The sequence below is a fragment of the Tupaia chinensis genome, unplaced genomic scaffold, assembly GCF_000334495.1.
Source record: "Tupaia chinensis unplaced genomic scaffold, TupChi_1.0 Scaffold000294_1, whole genome shotgun sequence".
Classification (NCBI taxonomy): Eukaryota; Metazoa; Chordata; class Mammalia; order Scandentia; family Tupaiidae; genus Tupaia; species Tupaia belangeri.
Window position 1 is genome coordinate 882,836 of NW_006159779.1, and position 15,699 is coordinate 898,534.

General features: G+C 45.4%; 1 protein-coding gene across 2 annotated transcripts in view; it reads left to right on the forward strand.

Annotated features, from left to right (window-relative positions):
* The window catches only part of EFCAB6 (EF-hand calcium binding domain 6), a 283,050-nt gene that overhangs the window by 127,037 nt on the left and 140,314 nt on the right, over nt 1–15,699 (forward strand). For both annotated transcript variants that reach the window (XM_006150669.3, XM_006150667.2), the window contains 3 exons: nt 2,501–2,611; nt 5,509–5,617; nt 12,821–12,988. In XM_006150669.3, coding sequence (XP_006150731.1) covers nt 2,501–2,611; nt 5,509–5,617; nt 12,821–12,988 — 388 coding nt within the window. The remainder of the gene's footprint in view (nt 1–2,500; nt 2,612–5,508; nt 5,618–12,820; nt 12,989–15,699) is intronic.

Below are 15,699 nucleotides of genomic sequence, written 5' to 3' on the forward strand. Positions count from 1 at the left end.
GCCTGCTTCACATGGACGGCAATCTTAGAGCAATTTCTCTGTTTCCCTCTGTCCCGTCACATTCGCTCATTTGGATTAGTTCTTTTGCCCCGGCTGAAAATGCAAGCGGACCTTGATTTTCAGGCTCGTCTTGGGTCAGACGAAGGGCCCCAGTTCAGCAGTGCTGCAGCCAGTCATGTGCAGTCAAGGCTGTAGGCTTGGCTTCCATCTGAACTGTGCTCCTTGGGGCCTGATACGGGTAAGAATAAAGGGGGCACAATGGCTGCTTCTTCCCTTCCCCACTTTGCGCTTCTCCGTCCTTAGTTTGCATTCCTCATTTCTGGCTCCTCCAAGAATTGAAATGCAGAGAGGGAAAGGGGAACACACGAGTTCTTATGTGCCTGGCATTGCTGTGAGCTTGAAGTTGTATTCTTGGGGCCGAACCAGTGTTTCCTTTCACGAGCGCCTTTGCTGGCTGTGGATTTCACACTTGATAAACATAGATCTGTCTCCGCCCCAGCCGATCACCTATTCCCCCTCAGCCCCTGAATCTGGGAGTGGAGAAGGAAAGCCTTCTCTACTAAGGCCTGTTGGTTCCTCCAGGGGGTCTTCTTGGGCAGGGGCTGAGAAGCCCTCGGGTGTCTGTGTGCCCATGCTCGCTCTCTCATGGGCCCACGTCTGATGCAAATGAAACCTTCTGGAATTATTTTCTTGATGTCTCTGATAGAGCAAGCCAACCAACAGCTCCCCGACCCCAACCTTTAAAAAATTTTTTCTTTTTAAAATTCTAATGGCTATTCAGTTCCTTTCCCACCTATAAAGTGTCTGTACGGGCATCAGGACCCATATATCATACTTCCAAATTGCAGGGGACATTCATTTATTACGCTTCCTAAGTGGAACCAGTTCTTTTCAGAAGGCGTGGGATGAGGGGGAGACAACCATCACCTGTCTTCTGTGGTGGGGCTGGGATTCCCAGCATTCCAAAAGACTTTGCCCAGACACCCTCTTCCCCTTTATTTCTGGACTTTGCTGCCCGAGATGTAGGTAAAGATTTCAGTTTGCCTAGCTAGGTCTCTCCTAGCCACTACTTTTTGTTTTGTTTTTTTTGAGAGATTTTCACTGTAGGGCGCGTGCGCTCGCCAGATAGACAGAGAGAGACAGAGAGACAGAAAGCGAGAAATCACCCCCCGGGGGGACGATCACGCCGCAATCCCTTCTCCTCCATTCTCCTCTCGGGATCTTGGGCACGCACGCACATGCGTCCGGCGTGAGTTTTAAGCCACCGGGTCCAGGATGCGAACCGTGGTCGACTACGTGGGAGTCCAGCGACATAGCCATTACGCTAACTGCTGGTTCCCCTAGCCACTACTTTTTAGCAATCGAAACAGGGCAGTATGTCTACTGTCTGTGTTGGTTTCTCATATATGTTTTCAAAGACCTCAGCCCAAATTGGTCATCCTGTTTTGCAAGGATGACGCTTAGCACACACGTGACATAAACAGTAGGTCGGAGTATGGGATTGAATGCTTGGTGGTTATTAGGCCCTTAATAGAGGGCTCGATGGTCTATTAGCTTTAATTCTTATAGTAACCTTCCCAGTGATGTTCCTATTCTTTTATAGATGAGAAGACAGAGAATCAGATTAGTGTGGCCCCGGAAGAAAGAAGTGGAGAAGGGACGTGCACTTTGGTCTTTCTGAATCTGTCCTAGCTCTCTAGTGCTACTGTAACCAAGTACCCAGGCCCAGTGGCTCAGAGCAATAGTGTTTTAATCTTAGCCTTTGGGAGGTGAGAAGCCAGACACAATCTCTCTGAGCTAAAATTAAGGTGTCAGAGGGCTTTGTTCCTTCTGGGGGCTCTTAGAGCAGCTCCATTTCTTGCCCTTTCCGGCTTGTAGAGGCCACCATTGGCTCGCGGCCCCTTCCAATGCCTGCAAAGTCACCAGTGTCACATCTCTTTGGCTCTTCTTCTGTTGTCGTATGTTTTTCTGGTTCAGCTGGGAAAGATTCCCCAATTTTAAAAACGCATGTGATTAAATTGATCTCACCTGGATAACCAGAAAAATCCCTTCTGTCCTATCCAGCTTCAGTCATATCCACAGAGTCCCTTCAGTTGCGTAGGGTCGCGAGTTCACAGGCCCCAAGGATTAGGAGGTGGACACTGCAGGGACCACCGGTCTGCCCAGCACCATCATCGAGGTCTGCAAATGCTGAATGAATTTGAAAGAATTTCTTCGTGAACATTAGAATTTCAATCAAATCCCTCTGTGCCTTCCTTCAGCGTACGCTGCCACTCACAGAATAGAGACGTGGAGATGTACGCAATCCATTTGATGTTTTTCTTTGCTTTTAAAATAATCAATTTATGGTACTATTTTACTAAATTACTTTGTTTACCTGAGAGTTGAAACTTCATATAAATTCATTGCTTCCATTTTCAATCCAATAGCAAGCATCTGATCTGTGCAATGTTGTAAAAAAATGTTTACAATAATATTTTTGTTTTTCCTTTAAATCCAGATTTGGTCTTAAAACTACTGCTAAAATCAATTGGAAGCAATTTTTAACATCTTTTCATGAGCCTCGGGAGTTGGAAGTTAGCATTCTTGTTCCCCCAACAAAAAGAAATAGGTAAGTTAAAAAAAAAAGAAAAAGGAATTAATTTTAGTTATACCTAGCTAAGAGATGATCTGATTTGCTTTTTCTTCATTTGCCGAATGACTAGTTAGACATCATTGAATAATCACTGTTTAGTCATTTATAAAGTATTTATTTTTTTTAATACACTTTAGAACTTAAAATTGCCTTAAACTGTAAGGTCAGTATGGTTCCTATTCCAAGTTCTAGATGAAGAAAATAAGACCATAAGAGGTCTGAACTCGGTCACATGCTCAGCGCCTGGTGGAGGCAGCAGTGGAGACTCAGAGGCTCTAGGCGCGCGCACAGCCACTGCTGCTGTGGTCAAATTGTGTGTGGACGGTGTTGGCGAGCGCTCCGTGGGTAGGAACAACATGCCTTGACTTGCTGATGGCAGGTCATGGGGATGATGACCTCGGGCATCGTTATTTCTCTTTTCATTCTATGTCTATTATAACTTCAGATTTACATCACCTCACAAATTATGGTGGGGGCCCAAAAATGTAAAACAAAAATTCCTTGTAAGACATTTTAGAACGTAGACTTTTAGAAGTATTTGTGATATTGATGTGCAGCCTGTCTTGATCGCCCTGTATGACTCATTTAGGAAACGGGCTTTCTAACCTTGGCACATCCATGGAAAATGGCATGCTCTGTCATAAAGGAAAAGATACTGCAGGGTCTGGTCTCATCTCACTGGTCCTGCCCACCTCGGGGACCAGGAATGTTGAATAAACTGCCCCATTACCAGCCTTCCGGGACCCGGGGCCCCTCCCTTCCTGCTCCTGGGCTGTAGCTCTGTGTTTTCCTTTCTTAAGTGCAGTTACTTTGGTTTCTTTATAATTTTATCTGATAGTACCTTGCCTAGGGCTATCAGAATGGCAATTAAGATTTTATTTACTTTAAAACGATGGTTCTTGACTGCAGCGGTCTTACCTCCCCAGAGACTTGTGGCAATGTCAGATGTTTTGGGTTGTCGGCTCTGGGGTGGGAGTGCCCCAATACGTAGTGGGCAGAGGCCAGGTGCTGCTACACCCCCTGGAATGAGTCCCGCACAACAAAGAGGTCTCTCCAGTTCCGCCTCAGCGGCACTTGGTGGATCAAATTTTTGGTAAAAAGTGTCCATTCCTGGGAAACAGCAGTTAGCGTAATGGCTGTGTTGCTGGACTCCCATGTAGTCGACCGCGGTTCGCGTCCTGGACCTGGTGGCTTAGAACTCACGCCGGGTGCGTGTGCGTGTGCGTGCGTGCCCAAGATCCCGAGAAGAGAATGGAGGAGAAGGGATTGCGGCGTGACCATCCCCCCCTGGGGGGTGATTTCTCGCTTTCTGTCTCTATGTCTCCGTCTGTCTGGCGAGCGCATGCGCCCTATAGCGAAAATCTCTCCAAAAAAAAAAAAAGTAAAAAAAAGTGTCCATTCCTGGGGCCAGCAGGTGTTATAGTGGTTAAGGCACTGGACTCCCACATGGCTGACCACAGTTCAAGTCCTGGACTTGGTGGCTTGCTTTCTCACTTTCTCTCTCTCTTTCTCTATTGCTCTATGGTCAAACTGAAAAAATAATAATGATGATTAATAAAATTAAAATAAAATAATTATCTAAAAAACTGTCCATTCCTGCCATTGCTAGTGATCTTTATAAAATGAGGCTCCCATGAGTCACCTGAGGGATCCAGGCTCTGAAAAGTAGCGGTAGTGTGTGTTCGGTTTTTGCACAACCGGAAAGAGCTCAGGTGACTGTATGGACACAGCACAGACACTCCCCGAGGAATATGAGAACGGCTCTGCAGGAAGCCGGGACTCTGGTGCGTTCCTTAGTGGGGGGTGGGCCTGAGCAGTGAGAAAGGGAGGCAACAACAGTACTTCACTCCCTGAGTCTGACGGGGTCTCCCTTAATGATCAGAGTCTACATGGAAGTCAGTTTTGATCTCCACAGTGGGTGACTGTGGCTTTTGAGAGCCACACGTGGACTGAAAGACCCTGAGCTCAGAGCCTGTAGGACAGAAGGGTCTGATGACAGCGGCCATGGTCATTGTGAGAGGAAAGGGAGAGGCTGTGATGGCCCACGGCCTCTCAGTTTCAAGTCTGGACCTGGCCATCAGGTCCCATGTGGGTGTGCGTGCTCCGGTGGCCACAGAGGGGTCATAATCACACATGTGCGAATGGCTGCCCGGAGTGTGTGAGCATGGGAGGCGGAGAGGGAGGTCGATGGTTCAGCCCGTGGGAGTTGCCACACTTGGGGCCAGCAGATGGTATAGTGGTTATGTCACTGGGCGCCCAAATTACCAACTGTGGTCGGAATCCCAGACCTGGTGGCGTGAAACTCATGCCGGGCACATGTGCGTACGTGCCCAAGATCCTGGGAAGAGTGGAGGAGAAAGGATGGTGGTGTGGCCATCCCCCCAGGAGGTGATTACTCACTTTCCCCGTCACTCTCTCTGTCTCTCTCTCTCTGGCGAGTGTACGTGCCCTAAAATAAAATCCTCTGAAAAACTAAAACTAAAAATAAATAAATTGGGGCCGGCAGGTGGCGTGGCAGCTAAGGGCGCTGGACTCCCACATGGCCGACCAAGGTTCGAGTCCCGTATCTGGTGGCTTGCTTTCTCACTTTCCCTCCCTCTCTCTCTCTGTCCCTCTCCGGTCAAACTTAAATAAATAAATAAATAAATAAATAAAAGTTTAAAAATAAAATAATTTTAAAAATTATTAAAAATTAAAAAATAAATACATGCCACACTTCCCAGTGGCTGGTAGGCCCCGCAGTACTTGACGCTCTCAGGCAGAGCTGCCCGCAGGACAGCGCTGCAATCGCTGGAGGGCACTTGATTCTGCATTAGGAAAGAGCTAAGCTCAAGACATAACGGTCCTGTGTTTTGTTTTTAATCCTCTTACAGCATCGACTGTAGAAATCAATCGCACAAGGAAGATTTTCTCACAAAGCTATTGAAACATGCTGGAGACCGCTATATATCGTTGAAGAAAGCGTTACTATTAATCAACACTGTAAGATTTTGAAACCCTTCTCCGTGAAAAACACACTGTTTCTAAGAATGCTCACAATCAGGCCAAGGCCAGTAAAACTCTGGGTGTACTTGTTGACCCGTCCCGCTGTCAGCTCTGAGCTCCTGCGTGTGCTTGGGAACTGCCGTGAGTCTCGTGGGTAGGAGGGAGGGCAGAGGCTGTCACAGGAAGTGCAGCTGGGTCAGGAGCACGGTCAGGAATGGCGGGACTAGCCTTCCTTAACCGTGTGAGTCACACAGCACCCGGACCCAGCGAACCCTTCCCACCCTAGTTCAGACTTCACTGGTTCACAACCAACCTGTTGCCCATGGCACATCTTCTTAGTTCTGAAAGAGCCTGTTTGATTTTGAATTGCCCTGCAAAGGGCGGCCCGCTCAGGAGCCTGCCATGGGCTTTCGTTTGCTTTGCACATCAGCTCTGCTTCCGTCCGTGTTTATCTCGGAAAGCAGCCCTTGAGTACGTCTCGCACCCAGAGACTGCTCGACTTTCTTATCTGCTGCGCGCATTTGCTAACTGACACTAGGAGACAGTGAGGAGTGGGCAGTGGCTTTCCTTAGACTCAGGTAGGACTGTGGACAGCAGAGTCCAGGCTGAGAGGGGTCCTCAGGCTCAGCACAGCCTGCCGACGGAGAGGAGGGCTCACAGTCCGGGAGCGTCCTGCAGAGGAGCGTCCTGCAGAGGAGCACCCTGTCCGAGTCGGCCCAAGATGCCGGAGACAGGCCCTGCCTCTGCCAATCTAGGAGCCTGCACCTGGGCTCTCCAAGCACAGCGTGGGTTGGATGTGGGTTTCTGCGTACAGGGAGAGAAACCTGTCTTAATTACCATTGGCTTATATGGCTTGGTTTCTCTGAATGAACAATACCATTGAGTGATTTCTATGTGCCAGGCACTGTCTTAAGTGAGTCACGTGTGTGTGTGTGTGTGTGTGTGTGTGTGTGTGTGTGGTCTTCAGGAAGTTTATGGAAAATGCATATTATGCAAAAACTATTATTTTAGAATTTTTTGTAACAAAATTAATTTGTACTTTAATTCTATTTTTTCGTGAACTTTTTGAAACTCCCTCATGTCCACTCACTGAATTTTCTCAATACCTCCATTTGATGGGAGAAGAAAAGGAGCCTGGGGGGAGCTGAGTAACCAGCCTGAGGCCACGTAGTTAGTGGGAGGGAGCAGGATTCAAACTGGGCCTCCTGGCTCCAAAGCAGCTGCATCCAGCCCTAGGTGGAGCTGCCAGGAGAACCCCAGTGAGAAAAATGAGGACCTTGGTCTGTTTACTCACCTTGGGATCTATTAGCATATTGAAGACGTGATTTAATTAAGAACAGTGAAGTCTTCATTTCCTAATGGAGGACTGCAATAAGGCTAACCACTCCAAAATTAGGCTGTTTTGAAGTCACTGCTGTATGGTTCAACTAGAGATCAGTACGCACCCATGAAGGAGAAGAATGGAGGACCTTCAGCTAGGCCCCTCGCTGGGCACTTAGGCTAAATGCTTAGCTGGGTGCTACAAAGTCCCTGTTAGTATGAGCTCATACCCTGAGTCCTCTGAGTGTCACATTAAGGCAGTGACAATCAAATGCCCTCGTGTTGCACAGGGCATGGTTTCAGAGTGGGACTTCTCACCACCACCACCCCCTCCATGTGCCTTCGTCCTGACCATGCCCTAGGCCGCGGAAGGGCTGGACAGGGAGAGCTGTCCCAGCAGGGGCAGCTCCATAGAATGAGCTTGTGGTCCGCTCTCAGGGGCCGAGGCAGGGGGTCACAGCATGGTGAAAGCCTGTCTTAGAAGGAGGAACAGAAAGCGGAGAGCAGAGAGAGCCGGGCGGGCAAGGCTACTGCCTGGCTACAGGAGCAGCCTGGGAAACAGGTCCCGCTCCTGCTCGGGAGAGAGGTCCGGATGGACAGAGGGAAGATGCTGTAGAGCTGCCCCGAGTCGTGCACCCTGTTCCTGCACGTGTTGCCTCCAGACACAGCCGCCATCTCAGAGAAGGCCCGTCGTCATGGTGACATGCATTTAAAGGTGTGGCTCACTCCCTGTCACCTAGACACAATGGGGAACCTGTCTGGTCACCCGCTCTTATTTTAGGGGTTATTGTTTGCATGTGACATGATTTTGTTAACAGAAAATTAGAATCTTTCCAGAAAACATTAGAATTAATTAATAGAATTTAGGTGGTTTTTGGATACAAAATTAATATGCAAAGACCAATAATAGTGCTATAAACTGCAATCAATTTTAAAAAGAATTTTAAAAGTGCAGTTTCTAGTGTGATTAAAAAGTCAAATACCTAGAAGTATACCTAACAAAAATGTACACATTCTCTACATTGAAGACTACAAAGGTAATGTTATATTACATAATACCACTTAATTAGTAATACCAACCCTTCCAGTCTTGCATTAAATATAGGAGGAAGGAACACTTCCCAACTCATACCAAGACCAGCCTAATTACAAAGGCATCACAGGAAAAGAACATCACAGACTGAAGTTCTTTATGACTACAGTTGCAAAAATTCTCAACACAGTATCAGCAAACCAAATCCAGCAACATATAAAACAATTACATGCTGTGGCCAATGGGATTTATCAAAGGATTGCAAGGTAGATTTAGCTTCCCATAAAATCATTTAATAAAATGTACAACGTTAATAGAATTAAGGAGAATACTGCATGGACATCTCAGTGGATGCAGGAAAAGTATTTGAAAAAATGGGTACCTGCTCATGATAAAACTTTTTTTTTCTTTTTTTGGAGAGATTTTTGCTATAGAGCGCGTGCGCTCGCCAGAAAGAGAAAGAGAGATAGAAAGCGAGAAATCACCCCCCCCCAGGGGTGATGGCCACGCCGCAATCCCTTCTCCTCCATTCTCCTCTCGGGATCTTGGGCACGCACGCACACACGCCCGGTTTGAGTTTTAAGCCACCGGGTCTGGGACACGAACCGCGGTGGACTACTTGCGAGTCCAGTGACATAGCCATTATGCTAACTGCTGGTCTCATCATGATAAAACTTTCAGCAAACTGGTAATAGAGAGAACTTCCTTACTCTCGTGACAGGCATTTTCAATAAACCCATAGCCAACAGCATAGTTAATGGTAGAAGACTAAATGGTTTCCCCTGAGATCAGAAATAACACAGGAATATCAAGTGTGGCTATTGTATTCAGCATTGCATTGGGATTTCAGACTGTCCATTCAGGAAACGAAAGGAAGGGAAAAGCGCCATGTAGACTGGAAAAGAGGAAGTAAAACTGTCGTTAGTGCTAGTCAACATGCTCTCGTGTGGAAGACCCTAAGGAACGCGTGTGTTCGTGTGGAGGTACAGGCCGGCACACTGACGGAGCTGAGAAATGAGTGCATCAGGTTGCAGGACATGAGATCAGTGCACGAAACTATGAAAACATCATTTCTAACGAAATTTGGAACTCAAATACCTGGAAATACATGGTGGATCTTCAAAAATTTCATGGAAAATATATTTTAAAAAATGTATGCATGGATTTCGTTTTTTGGTACACCAAAATAATCTGATATTTCAATTCCATTTTCTCCAAGAACTTTTTGAAGTCTTTTGCGTCTAACAAAAATGTTCAAATTCTCTACATTGAAGACTACAGAGATTGCTTACAAAATAGTATTGATCCTTCACAAAAGCTTATAAAATATTTCTGTAAACTAGCAATGAACAATCTAAAAATGAACTTCAAATAGCAATTTCATTCACAATAGCATCAAAATGAATAAAACACCTAGGAATAAACTGAACAAAAGAAGTTCCAAACTTGTGCATTGAAAATTACAAAACATTGTTAAAAGAAATTAAAGGAGACATAAATAAATGAAGAGGCATTCCATATTCATGGACTGGAAGACAGCATTATTAAGGTGGCCATTCTCTCCAAACTGACCTAAAGACTCAATGCAAACCCTTTCAAATCTCAGCTAGCTTTTTTCCTTTTCACAGTTAAAAACAAACAAACAAACAAACAAAAACAGACCTTGAAACTTATGTCGAAGTACAAAGGCTACAGGATAATCAAGCAATCTTGGAAAAGAAGAACAGAGCTAGGGAACTTAAACACCGTGCTTTAATGTTGACATGAAGCTACAGTAACTACTGTGTGGTGCTGGCCTAAGAACGGGCCTAGGTCAGTGGAACAGAGAGTCCTGGGCAGTTCCTTTGTGACACATTCAGTGTGGAAAAGGATAATATTTTCAAAAGTGGCGCTGAGACAATTAGATATCTTTATGCAAAAAGATTAATTTAGACCCCTATCTTGCACCATTCATAGATAGAACTAAATGTAAGAGCTAAAATGATAAAACCAGAAGAAAAATAGATGTATAAATTTCTGTGACCTCATGTCAGGCAAACATTTCTAGATGTGATACCAAAAGTATGATCCATAAAAGAAAAAAATCAGTACACTGGACCTTAATCAAAATTAAAAACTTTCATGCTTCAAAAGAAACCATTAAGAAATTGAAAAGATGACATAGAGACTGGGAGAAAACGTATGCAAGCCATATATCCAATAAAGGACCATGTCTAGAGTATACAAGGGGTGTTCATGGAGAACGCGTATGATAAAAAGCTACATCACTTCAAATATTTATTTATTTAAAAATTTTGCTATAAGGCATGTGTGCTCACTAGAGAGAGATAGGCAGAGAGGGGGAAATAAGAAAGCACTCCCCCAGGAATGTTGACCACACCCACAACCCCTCCTCCTCCATTCACCTCTCAGGATTTTGGGCCCTCCTACACACATACACACACACACACACACACACACACATACACGTGTATTTCAGGCCCCCAGTGGAGTAATCAAACTGTGCAGTTGGCCATGTGAGATCCAGCCACTTTAACCACCACACTTGTGTGGCCTCTGAATATAAATTTTTTTTTTTTTTGGAGAAGTTTTGCTATAGGGCGTGTGCACTCACCAGAGAGACAGAGAGACAGAAAGCAAGAAATAACCCCCCGGGGGGATGGCCACGCCACAATCCCTTCTCCTCCATTCTCCTCTCAGGATCTTGGGCACGCACGCACATGCATCTGGCGTGAGTTTAAGCCACAGGGTCCAGGACTTGAACTGTGGTTGACTACATGGGAGTTCAGCGACATAACCATTATGCTAACTGCTGGTCCCAATATCAATTTTTTTGCACCAAAATAAATTCATACTTTAATTACAGTTTCCCACAAGGTCCCCTCCTATAAGAATTCTTAGAACTCAATGAGAAGACAACCTAATTTCAAATATACACAGAAGATCTTAATAGGCATTTCACCAAAGAAGATATACAAACAGCCAATAAACACATGAAGAGATGCCTGACATCATTAGTTATTAGAGAAACACAAATCAAAACCACAATGAGATACCTTTTCTCACCCACTAGGATGGCTATGGTCAAAAGACAGACAATAGTTACTGGCGAGGATATGGAGATACTGGAACTCCCAGACACTGCTGGTGGAATGTGGAATGGCACAGCTGCTGGGGAAGGTAGCGTGGCAGTTTGTAAAAACAGTAAACAACGTACCATATGACTCAGCAATTCCACCCCTAGGTAACTGCCCAAGAGAAATGAAAACATCTGTTCACACAAAGACTTGTGTGCAAATGTTCATAACAACATTGTTTACAATTTCCAAACTGGAAAAGATCCAATGTTCATCAACTCATGACAAGGTAAACAAAGAGTGGTAGAGCCATGAATATGACACTAACCAGAAGTAAAAGGGAGCAAAATACCAACACATGCTGCAACATGGACAAGCCCCCAGCACCGCTAACAGAAAGAAGCCAGGTGCAGGGGACCTGATCATCATGTGATTCAACTTACAGGAAATGCACAGAAAAGGCAGATTCCTAGAGAGAAGCTGGAGCGATTGCCTTAGGTGGAGATGGAAGTGGGAAGTGACTACCAGCGCTCACGAGGTGTCCTTTGTGGGTGATGAAAATGTTCCAGGCTTGCATAGTGGTGACGGTTACACAGTGCTGTACATTTATTTTAAAAATTTAAAAAGTAACTCATCAGGGATTCCTGTTCAGATATAAAAAATTTATGATCTGTCCCAAACCGAACACAAGCATGTGTGTATCCCCTGAAGTGCGCAATTTACCCCAAGAGAACCTTTTATCATTTTCAGATTTGGGACCCCAAAATAATAGCTGACGTTTGTACACTGTTTTATCACTTAATAAATCCTTATGTTGCATTAATATTCACAATTCCCCCTATGAAAAAGGAGTTCTTTATTTCCCCTTTCCAGTAAACAGTATCTCTTGATTTTAATGTTTAATTTACTCGTTGATAATTTTTTATTCTTGAAGAAGAAACTTGCCTTGCAGTGTTTTGCTAGTCGGCTGCTTTCTTTATGCAGCATGGCTGAAATTTTTCTTGCTAAGTAATTGTCCATTATGTAATTGATAATGCTGGTGGTCGTGAAAACAAGCATAGTTAATATTCTTTGGAAACTGACAAGCCCTAATTGAACTGCCGGGAAGTTTTGTGCCGTGTGTGCCTAAACTACCCGGCCTTCAGGTGGGGTTGAGTAAGGGCAAGCTGCCCGGCCCCCCGAGAGGGGGCATCCTGCCCAAGGGCGGCCCATGCCTGAGAAAAAGGCCTCCTTCCTCACTTGGGGCCAGCTCCTGCCCATGTCCCAGTAGAGAATGTCATAGGGGCTGCATGTAGCAAGTTCTAGCATCCCTACTGTCACTACTCTTGGCACGTGTTACATGTAAGGGTCATAGACCGAGCATTCTCATTTTACATGATTGTTCTTTTTTTTTTTTTTCTTTTTTTGGAGAGGTTTTCGCTATAGGGCATGTGTGCTCGCCAGACAGACAGAGAGACAGAGAGAGACAGAAAGCGAGAAATCACCCCCTGGGGGGATGGCCATGCCGCAATCCCTTCTCCTCCATTCTCCTCTTGGGATCTTGGGCATGCACACACATAAGTCTGGCATGAGTTTAAGGCACCGGGTCCAGGACTCAAACCTCAGTCAACTTCATGGGAGTCCAGTGATATAGCCATTACGCTAACTGCTGGTCCCACGTGACTGTTCTGTTTGGTCAAAGCTTTCCGTTTATTCCATGAGGCTGTTATATAATACATTTCCTTCCTTTTTTCTTTCCCTGAATTCCCTTACATGCACTCCGACGCGCAGAAATCCGATGGAGAGGTAACCAGGGAAGAGCTGTGGCATATACTGAGCCGCATGGCCGTAAAGCTAAGTGACTCCGAGTTCAAAGAGCTGTTGGGGGCACTAGACCCCGGGAGCACCGGCGTGGTCAAGGTCAGCACACTCATTGACCTGCTTGAGGACACCCCTAAGGTACGCCTGTGACAACGTCATGTCTGGTCTGCTCTTTATGGCAGGGAACTGAAGTGTTCTTAGTAAAATAACGGACGCAGGTGAGATATGGTGAGAAAACGAATGACTTCATGTTTTCCAACTGAATTAATTTTCATTTTAATTAAGAGTTAAGTGTTTAAGAGCTGTCTGAAGTTGTCTGACTGTAACTTTTAGTTCCGAAAGCTTATTGAGGATGGTGTTTGAAAGCCCGTCCACTGTGGTTGGAATGTGTCCTCCCGAGCTCATGTATGGAGACCGTGCGATCGCCAGTGTGCAGGTTTTGGAAGGTGAGACCTTTAACGTAAAGGCGGTGCCTGCAGAATGCGGTCACGCTGTCCTTGGGCCGAGGGCTCGTCGCGGAAGCGGGTTCCTTAGGAACAATGCGTTGGCCCCCTCTTGCTCTCTCTTGACCTTCTGCCTCCCACCTTGGGATGACAGCAGGGAGGCCCTGAATGGATGCCAGCACCTTGTTCTTGGATTCCCAGCCTCTAGAATTGTGAGGAAGTAAATTTCTTCTCTGTATAAATGACCAGTCGCAGGCGTCTGTTCCAGACGGAGCATGGCCTTGTCCTGGAATGAAAGCTAGCCCCTTTGCACAGGGTGGTGCTTCTCCATGGAACGTTGATGGCTCCCCTCTTGCACGGAGCCTTACGAAGGAGTGTTTGCAGATGACTCCTCACGCTCTCCTTGGCGTTTTGGAGCTCTGTACCCTGTGCTGTTAGCCTTTCTAAAAACCACTGCTTTTGTCTCTAGGGACTAAAATTTGTGTTTAGTATTTGTTTCTTTTCACTGAAAAGTTGAGCCCTTTTTAAAACTTTTAACAGCTCTTGACATTTGAGTCTTAAGAACTGTCAGAGTTTAAGGAGTTCAGAAAGCCAGATTCATTTCAGATAAGGCCTGCGCTAGGCTTTAACAGACTTGCCGAAATGTTTGTGTTAATAGGTACGAGTTAGCTTTCAATATTTTTTTTTTTTTTGGAGAGGTTTTTTCGCTATAGGGCACGTGCGCTCGCCAGACAGGCAGAGAGAGACATAGAGACAGAAAGCGAGAAATCACCCCCCGGGGGATGGTCACACCGCAGTCCCTTCTTCTCCATTCTCTTCTTGGGATCTTAGGCACACACGCACACGCGCCCGGCGTGAGTTTTAAGCCACCGGGTCCGGGACGCAAATCGCGGTCGACTAAGTGGGAATCCAGCGACATAGCCATTACGCTAACTGCTGGTTCCCTCAATTTTAGAGGTATGAAGTTAGTATACCTATAAATCCAGAAGTCATATCAAGAAATGCACTATTTCCCCAAAGACATCCCTGTGGAATGGACCTGAATGTGGTGCCTTACTGTGGAGACAGCTTTAAGACGGTTCCGCTGGAGCCAGCTGCATCCTATTCTGATTGCTTCTATGCAAAAAGCAGCTCATTCTCCATCAGTGAGGATTTTTCTCCTGTGGTGGTTTTGGAACGTGATTTGGAACATGAGAGTTTGGGCACGTGTCTTGGTTAGAAATGGGACTCCAGTTCATGGGAGTGAAACTGTCCAATTTACATTTATATTACTGGGCTGGCCCCATGGCACAGCCACTAAGTGCTAGGCAGAGGGAGCAGCGTGCCACATGGCTAACCAGTTTGAATCCCAGCCCCCCGTGGCTTGGAGAACACCCTGGGTGCGTATACATGTGTACTCAAAGTTCTATGGAATAGAGGGATGGAGGAAAAAGGATTACAATGTGACCATTCCCCACTGGGAGGTGCACTTTCACTCCACTGAGCTCATGGGCCTTCTAGCAAACAAACAACAAACTACTGGGTTGCCAGAAAAGTCAGGACTTATTTTTTTTTTATTTATTATTATTATTTTTTGCTATAGGACGTGTGCGCTCACCAGAAAGAGAGACAGAAAGCAAGAAATCACCCCCCAGGGGGACGGCCACACTGCAATCCCTTCTCCTTCATTCTTCTCTCAGGATTTTGGCCACACACGCACATGTTCCCGGTATGAGTTTAAGCCACCGGGTCGGGTGTTTGAACCCCGGTCTACTATGTGGGAGTTCAGCGACATAGTCATTACAACAACTGCTGGTCCCAGTTCTTTCTTTTTGATACAAAAATGCATCGTGACTTTTCTGACAACCTAATAAATAACTAAGTTTTTTCTTTGTATATCTAGAAATTTTCTACTAAGAGTTTAGGGATTGGGGCCAGCAGGTGGCATGGTAGTTAAGGTTCTGGACTCCCACATGGCCGACTGTGGTTTGAGGACCAGACCTGGTGTCTTGCTTTCTCACTTCTCTCTCACTCTGGTGAGCACACATGCAAATTAAATAATAATAATAATAAAGTAAATGGATAATTATAAAAAGATGTTAGAGGTAATTATAATAGACTATGCTACATAACTTATTAAAATGCTTTGTAATTATGCATATAATAGACACCCATTGTTGCGTATTTAGAAAATATTCACAACTACTAATACGAAGGTGAAAATAATGATAAAAATCCCAAATTCCAACACCTAGAGTTAAAATTTTTGACAAATTTCCTTCTATTCTGCGTATGTACTTTTTTTTTTTTTTGGAAAGGTTTTTGCTATAGGGCGCATGCGCTCGCCAGACAGAGAGAGACAGAGAGACAGAAAGTGAGAAATCACCCCCCAGGGAGGATGGCCACGCCGAAATCCCTTCTCCTCCA